Below are 14,978 nucleotides of genomic sequence, written 5' to 3' on the forward strand. Positions count from 1 at the left end.
TGGTGTAGACGGAGGGTCCACCGGTAAAAGTGGAGTCGCGGCTCCCTGCACCGATGAAGGTGGAGAACGCCTCAGTGACCCAGTCGCAGAGGAAGAATGGGCCTTCTCTGGATGGGATTTGTCGGAGATCTGTCGACGCCAATACAGAGAGCTTGCCTGGATCAGTGGACTGAGCCTTCCAATGCCGGTGTCGACGCTTTCCACAATGTTCTCCTCGGTCCTTTTCCTGAGGCGATGAGGAAGAAGTCGACACCTTCGGAGTAGTCAATGCCGGTCGGGCAGCACCAGTGTCCCGCTGCTGGCGAGAGGTCGATGGCACCGGCTCAGATGATGTCGAAGCGGTAGATGGAGTCGGGGGTTTTGACTGAAAAAGAAACTCCATCTTTTGTGAGCGGGCCTTACAGCCCTTCGGCGTCATTTGGGAACATTTGTTGCAAGTTAGGATGTCATGGTCGGACCCCAAACAGTACACAAACACTATTTGGTCTGTGATGGACATTGTCCAAGGACAGTCGAGGCACCGATGAAAACCCGACACCATGGCCTCGACCGCAAACGAGGGTAAAGCCTTACCTTTTGACCGCGGAGTACGGAATCGATAGGGGGACCCCTATGGGGTAAAAGTTTTTGAAAATTTTGAAAGAAGTTCCGTTAGGAAAATTCCTGTCAGGAATCTCTAGAGAGCTCCTTAACCCGCATAGCTACTGCTGCACGGAAAAAGAAAGACTGAAGGGGACCCCTGCTGGTTGCAGGGTTAGTGCCATGCTGGGCATGCCCAGTGGGTGCCAAAGTTCTAGAAACTTTGACAAAATTGTTCCATGATTTGGCTCCATCCTGATGTCACCCATGTGTGAGGACTACCATCTTGCTTGTCCTGTGAGAAAAGGTCTTTCTAGTATCTCTCTCTCTCTGCTGTGCAAGAAACGTAGAGAGCTGTCGCAGGTCTCGTGATGGTCTTGCAATTAAGGCACTGTCTACTGGACCTTTTGCATGGCAGATCAGCTAGTTTATCCTGGACTTCGGGCTGTAAATCAGAGACTGGAAGCCAGGTACTATCGAGTATAGAATCCCGTTACTGGCAACAGGAGGACGTCTCGAAGCAATCCCATGCTGCTGACAGAGAGGTTCCCTTGGTGTTGTGTCAAACATAGCTGGTATACAGCAAGATGTGACACCCATATGGTTCTTGGAAGATGGGATGACCTAGAACCTTCCGAGAACATCTGGCTTGTTTTAGTGACCAGGTGTTGATGGGATCGGAGCTGTTGCGGGAGTAAAGTGCCCATTGCCCTTCGTGGTAGAGACTCAGAAGGACGAGTTGGCGGAAATGACTGTTGCACCCGGTCGCAGACGGCTGCGACCTTTCATGCTCACCTCTTTTTTCCCTGCACCGTCAATCATTGTGAGAATGGCGGCCTCTGCCAACCAACGCCAACTTCCCCAGCACAGCGTGGGCACTTCTGACCGCCATCTTACATCCAGCATCACCTAGGCGCACGCACAGGGCGGGAACATCGGGGGTGTCCCCTACCGATGACATCAGCACAGCTAGTGTACTTATACTGACTGGCCCATTGCTAAGACGAGTGAGTAAGGAGTTCTCTCGCTTGTTAAATCCGCTCTAACTTGGATCTTCTGTTCCAGACTCTCCTCCTGACTTTCGGACGCTCTGAGTACCCACTCCTCGGGGGCTCTTCCGCGTCTTGGCTATCTGTTCCTCAGAGGGCCCTCCTGCCTAGGACTTCATGACCCGCTCCTTGGATATCACTGCTGGGACTTCCTTGTGTGAGTACATTTTCTAACTTCTATCAAACTCACTGAAGATTCCACAGTGTCCCCCGTTCCTCGGGCCACTACCATTCTTCAATCTGTCTATGCTACTCAACCTGTGCCTCAGGATATTGCTCCATCTATACAAAGTCTAAGGCCTGGTTCCTGTATCACAGACCTCTGCCTCCTTAGCATCTAGAGTACAGTTTCCTCGGTATACCCCATGCTGCGGGCCACTACCAGATCTTCGTATCTACATTATCATCTTGACTACTGTATTTGCTCAAAGACTGTTTATTACATTTCCCGCTCCTCAGGTTATGTATTATATTTTCTTTCTAATAAAGCGTCCTATGTCGCTGAGACTACGCCCACCAACTGTGAGGCCCACGGGACTCCTCCCTGTGGGCGGAGACATCTCTCACCTCAGCCCGGGGTTCACAACTTCATCAAAACCATAACAGACTTAGGAAGTTGTTGGTAGGTGCCACAACAAGGCGGTGCCACAATGGTGGAAATATCGATGACTCTGGTGTTAGTAGGTTTCTGGAGGCATCAAGGACAGCCTGAGGGACGTAAATGTCCGGCTCCACTCTGTAAGCTGGTATGGTAGCGCAGTTACAGAGGAGACAGGCTAGGCATTACTGGCGCTTCCACATTATTTTGTGATGGCTCAGTACCCAGCACCGATGTTGGTGGGGAACGCCTCGGGTGCAGAGGAGCACAGGGCTCATGTACCCGGGCCCGCTTCACCATTGGCTCAATGGACATTGATGCCAGTGTGGTATAAGTGCCAGCACCAAATGTGGAACCCACGTCGGTGCTGGCTGTATCCCTTGGAGCTCGGCCCGATCATTCCCCGGCACTGAGTGGATGCCACCAACGCCCTGGATGGCGTTGGTGGCAGATGAGAGAGAGACTGATGGAATCGATTAGAGCATCGACGGCGGCCCTGGCAGCAGTGGTAACCGTGGACATCCCTATCCCTCTAGCCCCGATAAACATGGTGGAGGATCACAGGAAGTACACTCGCAGGTATCATGGGGCTGACAGAGTGATAAACATAGGGAGAGAGAAGGCCGCAGTTCGGTTGGTAACCCGGGGGAACAGTTCGTGAGGTGATAGGAACAGACTGAAAAACAGGGCATAGTACTCACCGAGCATTGATGAAATGTACGCGAAGGGAGACCCGTGTAGGGAAAAATTATTTGTGAAGTAAAACTTCAAGTGTTTCCATGAGGAAAAGTTGTGAGAAATCTCTCACAGAGCTCCTGAACGCGAGGCAAACTGCATCGCGGAAAAAAGAAGACTGAAGGGAGACCCCTGTGGACACAGATCATGGCATGCTGGGCATGCTCAGTGCACTCAGTGTGCCAGTGTCAGTCAAAGCTTTCTAGAAACTTTGACAGAAGGTTTTCCATGATAGGGCTCCGTCCAGTGATGTCACCCATATGTGAGGACTACCATCCTGCTTGTCCTGGGAAAAACCCAGCATTCTCAGCCCGGCGGAAAATTGGAGAATTTATGTGCTTCCTCAGCTTTCTTTAAAAAAAAAAAAAAAAAAAGTCAACAGAATCCAGGCCACTTCGTCTTATTTTCACAAGATAAATACCTGATGCAGTCGATTCACTTCCTCTTGTTTTCCACGCAGTATGATCAGTGCTTCATCGTGCTCCTTCTCCAGCTGCTGCCTGCGTTCTACCACCTCTCTCATGTGCTAGAAAACAATAAATGTAAGTATTACCACTTACTAAAGCATAGCTCTTAAAGACATTTAGTTATACAGTCTCTTTAGTTATCCTTCTATAAGGCAAATAAATATATTAGACAGACAGTGATCAATCTAAGAAAGATGTAGGTATGTGCAATAAAAGGTAACCACTTATCTATAATTATTCTCAGAAGGTATATGAATATAGGCACACAAATTGCTCGTATAATCTGCATTCAACACAGCCATGGAGAAATTTATCCTAGTCTCTAAATCATGGATTCCCAAACTTTAGAGGAAACAACCCCTTCTCAACCTCCAAAGATTTTGCAGACCCCTTACATAAAGGCAAATGCTATACAGAAAACTGATTTAACACCACAAAATATTCAACCATTTGATATGTATAAAACTTATTAAACAAAGAATGCTTACTGATATAAAGGAAAGTTGCTTAACTAACAGGTGTTATCCATGAACAAGACAGCTAGACACATAAGATGGGTGATGTCATCTGACAGCACTAAGTCAGATGATTTTTCTCTCAAGCCCAGAAAGTTCTTCCTTGATTTCTAAGCGTGTGTGTTTCTTCCCTCTCTAATGTCCCCAGCTCAAATCTCCCCAGTCTCTTTCCAAGCTTATTAAACTTCCAGGAGAGGAGGGAGGGATTGTCTGGCTATTTTTCTGTCCACAGAGAATACCTGATAAAGATAAGCATCTCTGTTTTCTCCATGGACTAGCATAACAGACACACAAGATGGGACTTCCCAGATAAGTGATGCTTAAAATAGTTTTTGACTTTTTTTCTGCAACCCATCCACTGCATTGCAGGAAGTTTGGTTCAATTATTTTAAAATGTTCTTAAGCACTAATTGCCCAAAAGTACCATCATGGTGTTTCTTTATCCAGGCTATAAAGCTTTGTAAAAAAGTGTTCAGCTTTACAGATGTCCTGGATTGTTTCCATGTTAATGTATGCCATCGAGGCAGCCAATGCCCATATCTGATGTGCTCTGATTGGTTTTGGAATGTCCAAACCAATGGATGCATAACAATGAGAAATGCTTTGAGTCAACCACCTTGATAACGTTTGTTTTCTGACAACTACGTCTTTTAGCTGTGTCATAGGATATGAAAGGCTGAGTTGATTTCTGGAGTGTTTGCATTCTAAGTAGAACTTGAGGACTCTTCTGCAGTTGAAGGCACATAAAGTATGTTCAGCTGTCGATGGAAATGGTTCTGGAAACACTGCTGGTAGTATTTCTTGTTTTAAGTGGAAATAAGACACTACTAGGGGAAGAAACTGAGTGACTTCTGAGGACTACTGTTTTTTAATATCTGGGTATAGCGGATATAGGTTACTAATACCTTTAGTTCATCTGGCTGATTTCACTGCTATTAGAAAGCAGAGTTGCTTACCTATAACAGGTGTTCTCCCAGGACAGCAGGATGTTAGTCCTCACATATGGGTGACATCATCAGATGAAGCCCTGTCACGGAACACTTTTGTCAAAGTTTCAAGAACTTTGACTGGCACACTGAGCATGCCCAGCATGCCATTAACTCTGTAGCCACCAGGGGTACCCCTTCAGTCTCGTTTGTAGCAAAATGTACGAGCAAAAAATAAAAGAAAACGGTACCGAACCCAACTCTGCGGGGTGGCGGGCGGGTTTCATGAGGAGAACAACTGTCCTAGGAGAACAACTGTTACAGGTAAGCAACTCTTTCTCCCAGGACAAGCAGGATGGTAGTCCTCACATGGTTGAATAGCGAGCTCAGGATGCCCAAAATAGAGTGAACATGCAACAGGCACAACAACAGGGGTGCTGCTGGTTATGAAGGGCAGCCTGAAATTCACAGTGGGGCGCAAGTGGAAAGAGTTGGGTTTCTAAACTGGAAACAAATTACATAGTACAGACTGGCCAAAGATGCTGTCTTGCCTGCCAGCCTTGTCGCGACAGTAATGAGCTGCAAAGGTATGGAGAAAGCTCCAAGTGGCAGCTCTACAAATGTCAGCAATAGGTACTGAACGGAAGTGTGCTACTGATGTTGCCATGGATCTGAGTGCGCTTTTACACGTCCCTCTAGCAGACCTGCCTGTTGGTAGCAGAAGGAAATACAGTCCGCCAGCCAGGCGGATAGAGTCTGCTTACCCACCGCAACTCCCAGTCTATTTTTATCAAAGGAGACAGAGTTGTGTGGACTTCCTATGTGCTGTAGTGCGGTCTAAATAAAAGGCGAGCGCACGTTTACAGTCTAAGGAATGCAGAGCCCGCTCACCTGGGTGTGAGTGAGGTCTCGGAAAAAAGGTGGGCAGTGTTATGAATTAATTCAAGTGGAAATCAGACACCACCTTTGGTAAGAATTTAGGGTGAGTGCGGAGTACCTCACGGTCGTGTAGAAATCTTGTATAAGGTGGATATGTTACCAGTGCCTGTAGTTCACTAACTCTGCGAGCTGATGTTATAGCCACTAGAAAAATAACTTTCCAAGTGAGATGTCGTAGCTCGCAGGAGTGTAGGGGTTCGAAAAAAGGTTGCATGAGCCCTGCCAGTATAACATTGAGGTCCCATGCCACAATTGGCAGACGCAGTGGAGGCTTGAGCTGTAATAAGCCTTTCATAAAGCGCCTTACAAGGGGATGTGTCGAAATTGGAGCATCTCCTACACCTTTATGATAAGCGGGTACAGCAGTTACCGTGTTTCTCCGAAAATAAGACATCCCCCAAAAATAAGACCTAGTAGGGATTTAGCCGAATTCTTAAATATAAGACCTCCCCCGAAAGTAAGACATCCCTTGTAAACAGGGGCGGATTGACCTATCGGGGGATCAGGCTTCCCCCGGTGGGCCGGTCAATCCTGTGACGTCATTTTTTATTTTTTTATTTATTTTTTTAAAATAAAGTTTCCAAAGTATTAGGAGCAGATGCGAGCAGTGGTATCCGGAGGGGAGCCGATGCGCCCAGGCGCAAGGAGGCTCATGCGGCCGCTGAGCCTCCTTGCCCGAAGAAAAAGATCGCGTTCAAATGCACTGATGCTCTTTCTCCTTCCTGCCTGTGCGGCCCCGGAAGTAAACGTTGCCAGAGCCGCATGGGCAGGAAGGAGAAAGAGCATCAGCGCGTGAAGAAGAGGAGCCGCCGCGGGCTGCTGCGAATCCCAAGTCGCAGCGGCCCAAGAAGAGGAAGAGGCCCGGTAGCGAGGAAGAGGCCCGAGAAGTTCAGGGCCGCTGCAGAGCCCATCCTGCAGCGACCCGCGAAGAGGAGGCCTGCAGTGGTATCCGGAGGGGAGCCGATGCGCCCGGGCGCAAGGAGGCTCATGCGGCCGCTGAGCCTCCTTGCCCGAAGAAAAAGATTGCGTGCAAACGCACTGATGCTCTTCCTCCTTTCTGCCTGTGCGGCCCGGAAGTAAACGTTGCCAGAGCCGCATGGGCAGGAAGCAGAAAGAGCATCAGCGCGTGAAGAAGAGGAGCCGCCGCGGGCTGCTGCGAATCCCAAGTCGCAGCGGCCCAAGAAGAGGAAGAGGCCCGAGAAGTTCAGGGCCGCTGCAGAGCCGATCCTGCGGCGACCTGCGAAGAGGAGGCCCAGAGGTGAGAGAGAGGCTGAGGGTCTGTAGAGGGTGCGTGCGTGTATGAGATGAGTTGAGAGATTGTGTGTGAGAGTGAGGATCTGAATGTTTGCAGAGGCAGCATGTGAGAGCCTCTGTGTGTGTGTGTGAGAGAGACAGCGTGTGACGGTGAGAGCCTATGCTTGAGCAAGACAGCATGTGGGAGTGAGAGAGAGCCTGTGTGTGTGAGCGTCAGACAGCATGAGCCAGTGAGAGACTGTGTGTGTGTGTGAGAGAAATGCATGTGAGAATGAGAACCTGACTGTGTTTGAGGGAAGAAGACGGAGAGAAAAGAAATACGGAAGAAAAAAGGACAATATAAAAGGAATTGGCAAAAAAATAAGAAAGGGAAGGTGGAAAAAAAAAAAGCCTGTGACCAACCGATTAGAAAACTAACATCAGCCAGCAAAGGTAAAAAAAAAAATAAAAATTACTTTTTAGTGATTGGCACATGTGATCTTTGGGAATGTGCAAGAATAGCACTTTCTCTATGCAGATCTCACAATGTACGAGATCAGCATGGAGGAAGTGGAAGCCCACGGGGCCTGCACAGAGGAGGCAGCAGAATGGGCTTCAGTGTCAGTAGCAGCAATCGGCGCCTCCCCAATAGCCAAGTGGCAGCAGTGACAGTGGCAGCAAGATTACAGACATCTGGGGATGGTGGCAGTACCAGTCGGGGGACCCCTTCCAAGCAGTGTGCAGAGGTTCAAAAGCAGCAGAGTCAGCCCAAGCTGACTACCATGAATGCTGCACACTCTTACCTCTCTCTGACAGCACACTGGTGAGGCATGGCTGACGCAGGGGCAGCCAGCAGCTCAACGGTATTAGACATCCCCTGAAAATAAGGCCTAGTGCATCTTTGGTACCAAAAATTAATATAAGACACTGTCTTATTTTCGGGGAAACAGGGTACATGAACCCGGATGGAGGAAGTCTGAAGGCCAGATTCTGAGAGGTGCCAGAGGTAGTTCAGGAGCCTTGCTGTGGGGCAGGAAAAGGGGTCTAATCCCTTTGGAGTGCACCACAAGGAGAACCTTGTCCACTTAGCTTTGTAAGATTTTCGAGCAGAAGGCTTTCATGAAGTTACGAGGACCTGGGACACATCATTGGAAAGGTTAAGGGATTGCAAAATCAACCATTCAACATCTAGGTTGTTAGAGACAGAGACTGGAGGTTCAGATGACGCAACACTCCATTGTTCTGTGTTATGAGAGTTGGCGCCGTGCCCAGGCAAAGAGGCTGCTGGACTGAGCGGTCATGAAGAATGGGGAACCAAACTTGACGCGGTCAGTGGCTGAGAATCATTGTGCCCTGGTCCTGTCGCAACTTCACGAGAGTCTTGCTGATAAGTGGAATGGGAGGGTATGCGTATAGCAGACCTGTGCTCCATGAATGGGCGAAGGTATCCATCGGTGGTGTCTTGAGGCTGCGGTGCAAAGAGTAGAAGCAGTCTACTTTGCGGTTGTGAAACAACGCAAAGAAGTCGATGTCTGGCCGACCCCACTGGTGAAAAATCCTGTTTGCCACAGAAGGGTCCACGGACAATTTGTGGGGATGAAAGGCCTGGCAGAGACGGTCTGCCATCACATTCTGCGTGCCCGCCAGGTAGGTTGCTCTCAGCAGCATGGAATGTGAGAGAGCCCAGACCCAGATCTGTGCTGCCTCTTGGCAAAGCAGGTAAGAGCCTGTGCCTCCTTGCTTGAGATACATCGCTATCTGGTTGTCTGTTTGAATAGGCAATTCTGGAATGCAAATAGGGCATACTGTATCGCTCGGAGCTCCAGAAAATTTATCTGGTGGTCTGCTTCCTCCCTGGTCCAGGTTCCCTGTGTTTGCAGTCCACTGACATGGGCTCCCCAACCTAGGTTGGAGGCATCCGTGGTTAACGTGATTTACAGATTTGGCAGTTGGAAGGGTAGTCCTGTCAGTAGATTGGACTCCCGTGTCCACCAAGCCAGTGAGTGACTAGTGGCTGGTTACCTGGACGATGTGTGACAGGTGTTGGTTGGCTTGGGACCACTGGGACTTTAAAGTCCATTGAGTTACCTTCATGGCTAGTTGAGCCATTGGGGTGACGTGAACTGTGGATGCCATGTGTCCCAGCAAGATTAGTAGCAGACGAGCTGACACTGACTGACGGGTCTGTACTGTTGCGGCCAAATTGGACAGTGTCTTTCCACAGTCAATTGGAAGGGCCGCTCTGGCCATGGTGGTGTTGAGGTCTGCTCCGATTAAAGAGAGGTTGCTTGATAGAGTCAAATGGGATTTGGGATAGTTATTAGAAATCCCAACGACTGGAGCAGTTGTATGGTAAGACGGAGGGATTGAAGTGCTCCTTCTCTGTATGGACTTCTGAGGAGCCAGTCGTCCAGGTATGGGTAGACGTGGATACCCTCCCATCTCAACTGTGCTGCCATGACTGCTAGACACTTTTTGAAAACTCAGGGAGCCGAGGCAAGGCCGAACGGCAGCACTCTGCATTGGAAATGTCTGTGTCCCACTACGAATCGGAGGTATTTTCGATGAGGGGGGAAAATTGATATATGAGCGTAAGCGTCCTGAAGGTCTAGAGAGCAGAGCCAATCTCCTCACTGTAGAAGTGGAAGCATGGTTCTTAGGGAAATCATCCTGAACTGCTCCCTGCGAAGGTATATGTTTAGGGCACGGAGGTCCAAGAGAGGATGTATGCCGCTGGCTTTTTTTCGGGATTAGAAAGTATAGAGAGTAGAACCACCCTTCCTCGCTGCTTCCAGGGAACCGGTTATATGGCTCTGGACCGAAATAGGATAGAGTGTTCTGTCTCAAGGAATCCTGTGTGATCGTTCAGGCTCCATGCCGGAACTGGTAGGGAGTCTGAGGGCACAGTGAGGAAATTCAGATGGTACCCGTGGGTTACTATAGAAAGGAACCATTGATTGGTAGTGACTGAGTGCCATTTGGTGACCTTATATCTGCTTCTACCCTCAATACCCTTCTATATAACTGCTCTTAATTGCAATCTAAATGCTATCTCCACCCTCTTACCACCTCTAACTTAGAATTCCATCTCTTCTTTACCCTTCCCTAACCTCATACCTAAATTCCTAGAATCCCTATATTCTCCAGCTTTGTTTAACTCAGTTCAGTTAAGTTACACCTAAATGATCGTTTTGTTTTTAATTGCTTCTACTTGTTTTATGTTCAAATACCTATATATTAACACTTGTTAAATGTATAACGCTCCGGCGTAAGTTCCTGTTCACTGTACACCGACGTGATATCTCTGATGAGCGGCGGTATATAAAAAAACTATAAATAAATAAATAAATAAAGTGACACAAGCAGTCTCCCACCAGAAAATTGCTTGGTGGGTATAAGGGAGGTTGACTGTTGCTCTCTAGGTGGGAGTCAAAACCCTGCTGCAGGACCAGTCTGGAGGGCTGGCTGAGGTTTAGGGGCTCTGAGCTGATGAGACTGACCTCTGAGAGGGTCTGGCTGCTCTAGCACGGGATGGAGGAGGGTAGTATCTGCATGGCCTATAGGTCAGCTTCCTGGCTTCTTGTCCAATGCCCCTCCTGGATATAGACGAGAAATCTGAGGGGAGTGTGGACAGTTGGCGCAGGGTTTCATGGTGATCCTTGAGTTGTGCCACTGCCTCTTGGATCTTATCACCAAATAAATTGTCCCCTGTGCAAGGGAGGTCTGCCAGTTTGTCCTGAACTTCTGGGCGCAGGTCAGAGGCTTTTAGCCAAGCCCATCACCTGGCACTAATTCCAGCTGTTGATGCAGTTTCGAAGACCAATCCTTTGTGCAGGATGGAGGATAAACCCTCTTGAAACTGGTCAGGTAGGGTTTCTGAGAAATATTGGACTTGCTTCCAGAGATTTCTTGTGTACTGAGTCATATAAAGCTGGTAGGCCACTATATGAGCCATTAGCATTGACCCTTGGAAAACTCTGTGGCCTAAGGTATCCAGTGACTTCTGCGCCGTCCCAGATGGGGTGGAAGAATGAGGCTGGGACCTTTTGGCTTTCTTTTGAGCCAATTCTACCACTATAGATTGGTGGAGTAATTGGCTCTTTTGAAAATCTGGTGCTTGTTGTACCAGGTATGTGGCATCAGTCTGTTTACTGGGGGCACAGTTCCTGGGTGCTCCCAGAGGCAGTGTAAGAGGTCTAGAAGAACCTCGTGGACAGGAATTGCCATAACCTCCTTTGGAGCATCCACAAATTGCAGTACCTCCAGCGTTTTGTGCCTGGCGTCTTCCTCAGTTTCCAATTTAAAAGGAATGGCCTCGGACATCTTTTTGACAAAGGTGGCAAAAGAGAGGTCTTCTGGAGGGGAGTGGTGCCTTTCTTCCAGGGGTGAAGGTTATGACAGAAGCTCTTCAGAAGCCTGTGAGTCAGAGGTGTCATCATCCCAAGGGCTGTATGGTGAATGTCCTTCACCCACTGGGCCCTCAGATGGAGGCAGGAGTCCAAAATCAGATGGATGGGAGGGCAGCACAGATGGAAACTGAGGAGGTACCGGCAGACTGTGGCGGCGCTGGTACCGATGGCTTCAATGGACGTCGGGGGTACTGATAGCCCTGATGGTCTGGGAATCGGCTCTGGCATCGGTGGCTCCCGGAGAGGAGAAAAGTCATGGGCTGTATCTTCTTCCGCCGAAGACACTGGGATTGGAATCGGTGGTTGGCTGGGTGCCGAGGTTCCCGAAGGGATGGGCACCGATGGCAGGGCACCAATGAGGATGTCCAAACGCTCGAGGGGCGGAGCCAACACTGCAGGCACTGGATCCAGCGTCTGTATGGGAGCCGGTGCCGGTGGTGACTGGAAGCCCTGAAAGGCATTTAGGACTGCCTCTTGGACCATGCGGTCCAATTCCTCCCAAAAAGGCTGGCGTAAGTAACATGATGGCGGCGGTAGAAGGCAGGCTAGGCGTTGCCGAAACTTCCAACGCCTGCGGAGTCTCGACACCTGACACCGATATCGGTGGCAATGCCTGGGGGGGGGTCTCGGGTCCAGAAGAGGATGGGGGCTCCTCTCCCCGGGCCCATTTTGAAGGCGGCTCGGCAGAGGTAGATGCTGCTGTCGTGTCTGTGCCGGCACAAGACGGGGATGCACATCGGTGCCGGTGGCGATGTCTTTTGCGGTGCTCAGCCCGGTCCTTCTCCGGTGCCAAGGACGAGGATGCAGAAGTCTTGGAGTGGGACGATGCTGGTGACTGATGGTCACCGGCTCCTCTATCCTTTTGAGATGTCGATGGAGAGGGATCCGAAGAAGACCGAGCTTTCCGACTCTGTGCACTCTTACCTGGAGTCGATGGAGAGGCCTGTTTCGAAGCAAACAAGTGCTCCATCTTCTCCAGGCGGGCGCAGCAGCCTTTGGGAGTCATTTGTGCACCACTAGTGCACTGACGGATGTCGTGGGAAGGCCCGAGGCATAACACACAGACTTTGTGTGGGTCCCGTTATGGACATAGTCCTCGGACACTCGGGGCACTTCCGAAAACCGGGCACCATAATGAAAAAAGGGGCAGCGAGCAGTCAGTGGCCATCGGGCACCGAGAAGTACACCGCTGGGAACCGACCGCAAAAACACGGTAAAACTTACCGAAGCGTCTGAGGAGGTCAGTATCGATGGGGACCCCGGGACAGGGGAAAAAAAAAAGAAGTAAACTTCAAAAGATTCCGTGAGGAAAAATTTGTGAGAGAAATTATCTCAGATCTCCTAAAAACCGTGAGGCTACTGCTGCGCAGAAAAAAAAGACTGAAGGGGGTCCCCTGGTGGCTACAGGGTTAGCGGCATGCTGGCCATGCACAGTGTGCCAGTCAAAGTTCTTGAAACTTTGACAAAAGTGTTCCGTGACAGGGCTCCATCTGATGATGTCACCCATATCTGAGGACCACCATCCTGCTTGTCCTGGGAGATATAGTTTTCCTTGCCAGGAATTTCATATCTGCAGTAGTCATAGGTTCAAATGGCAGTTCCATAAGCTGTACCAATACAAAATTCAAGTCCCATTAAAGGGTAGGTTCTTTTAGAGGTGATCTAAGGTTATAAAGTTCTTTGAAGAATCTAATCACTAATAGTTACTGAGAGATCCGTTAAATGCACTCTGATGGAATCTGTTTTAAGCCCCGAGTCCATAAGTTGAAGTAAGTACTAGAGTATTTTTGAAGTCGAACATGCAAAAGGGTGTTCTCCCTGGTTTATGCACTAGTTAGCGAAATTTTTCCATTTGAAATTGTAGGACTCTCTAATGGCAGGTTTTCTGGATGCCATTAGAATTTCATTTATTCTTTGTGGTAACTGTAGGTGCATGATCATGCCACTTTCAAAATCCATGCAGACAATGCTAAAAACTTGGTTTGATGCAAAACAGTTCCCTCATCTTGAATTAAAAGGTTCTGTATTCTTGATAACTTTACAGGTGTATCTGTCAAGTCTGCTCAACCAGAGAACCAAATCTGATGAGGCCAGCAAGGAACTAGCAAGATCATTGTTCCTCTGCTCTTTTGCTCTTTCTTCAGAATTGTCTTTGCTATCAATGAAATTGGTAGAAAAGCATATGCTATCAATGGAATTGGTAGAAAAGCATATACCATCAACTTGCTTCATGGAATTAGAAAGGCATTCCTAGCTATTGCATTTTGTGATGAACTGTTCAAATGTTTTTGTAGTTTGTGATTAGAGTTGGAAAACGGCCCACACTCATTGTGCCACATGTGAAAAGTTTTTGTAGAGACCTATGAGTGACCATTCGTGTATTTGTAAGAAACTGCTCAATCTGTCAATGGAATCGGTAGCCCCTGTCACATGGTAAGGGCAAAGGGCCACCGGCACCATCTTGATTACTGGCAGCCAACAGCCCAAGAGCGGGAGATAGCTCCCGGGACCCCCGCTGGATCACCAGGGACTTTTGGCAAACCTTGGGGGGGGGGGGTTGTAGTTAATTTTTAAAAAAAATTATATTTGCTCCATAAGGTGCACAGACATTTTCCCCCCACTTTTGGGGAAAAAATGTGCATCCTATGAAGCGAAAAATACAGTAGTTACTGTGAAGAGATTTAAAACAATCTGGCTTTAATTTGTTTTCCTAATAGGAGGTGTATTGGTGTTAAGGGGCTGGTGTAATATTTGCAGTACTGCTTTTTCATAGGTGGAGTTGTTTGAGTGCTAGCAGTTAAGATATGGAAGGTTTACTATATTGGAATTGTAATTCAGTTTACTCCTAGCTTTCTGTGGGCCAAGTCCACACCTAGTGCACTTTACCATAAGCCTAATACAATATGGGATCCAGTAAACCATCTTGATTACTATGAGAATGTATTTTATTAAGTCTATTAAACTATTATTGAAAGTGGGTGTTTTGGGGTTTTTTTGCAGTGTTGTAATATTTTTACTTCAGAAGATTATAATTTGAATATCCCTTTTCAGGTTGGGGAAGTAGTTAATTTTAAAATGGAAAAGAATGAATAATTTTTAATTGTGTGGGGAGATGAGGGAAGGGGAAATGAAAGGCTGTGAGGTTTGTCTAGGGCATCTAATACCCTTGCATCAGCCTTAAGAGAGTATACCACACACAGACTCCCATCATTCACAGATTTCTTACATTCCCAGGGGGCAGATTCTGGGGAAAGGTGGAGGTAGGCGATTGGGAATGGAGTAGCTGACCTAGTGGTTAGAGCAGCAGGCTGCGAACAAGGCAAGCTAGGGGTCAAATCCTACTGCCATTAATTATGACCTTAGGCAAGTCACTTCAAACCTCTATAGCCTCAGGTACAAACTTAGATTGTGAACCCTCTAGGGACAGGGAAACACCTGTGTTACCTGAATGTAATCCACTTTGAAATGGCCAACAGGCAGAATATAAATAAAAGTTCCTAGGAGTATGGCAGATTTGCCAGCTTCTTA

At 48.3% G+C, this 14,978-nt stretch overlaps 1 protein-coding gene across 1 annotated transcript in view; it reads right to left on the reverse strand.

Annotated features, from left to right (window-relative positions):
• TSPOAP1 (TSPO associated protein 1) overlaps nucleotides 1–14,978 on the reverse strand; it is a 1,024,985-nt gene that overhangs the window by 658,094 nt on the left and 351,913 nt on the right. The window contains exon 11 of the mRNA XM_029613537.1: nucleotides 3,383–3,487. Coding sequence (XP_029469397.1) covers nucleotides 3,383–3,487 — 105 coding nt within the window. The remainder of the gene's footprint in view (nucleotides 1–3,382; nucleotides 3,488–14,978) is intronic.

This window comes from Rhinatrema bivittatum, chromosome 8, assembly GCF_901001135.1.
Source record: "Rhinatrema bivittatum chromosome 8, aRhiBiv1.1, whole genome shotgun sequence".
NCBI classification, from domain to species: Eukaryota; Metazoa; Chordata; class Amphibia; order Gymnophiona; family Rhinatrematidae; genus Rhinatrema; species Rhinatrema bivittatum.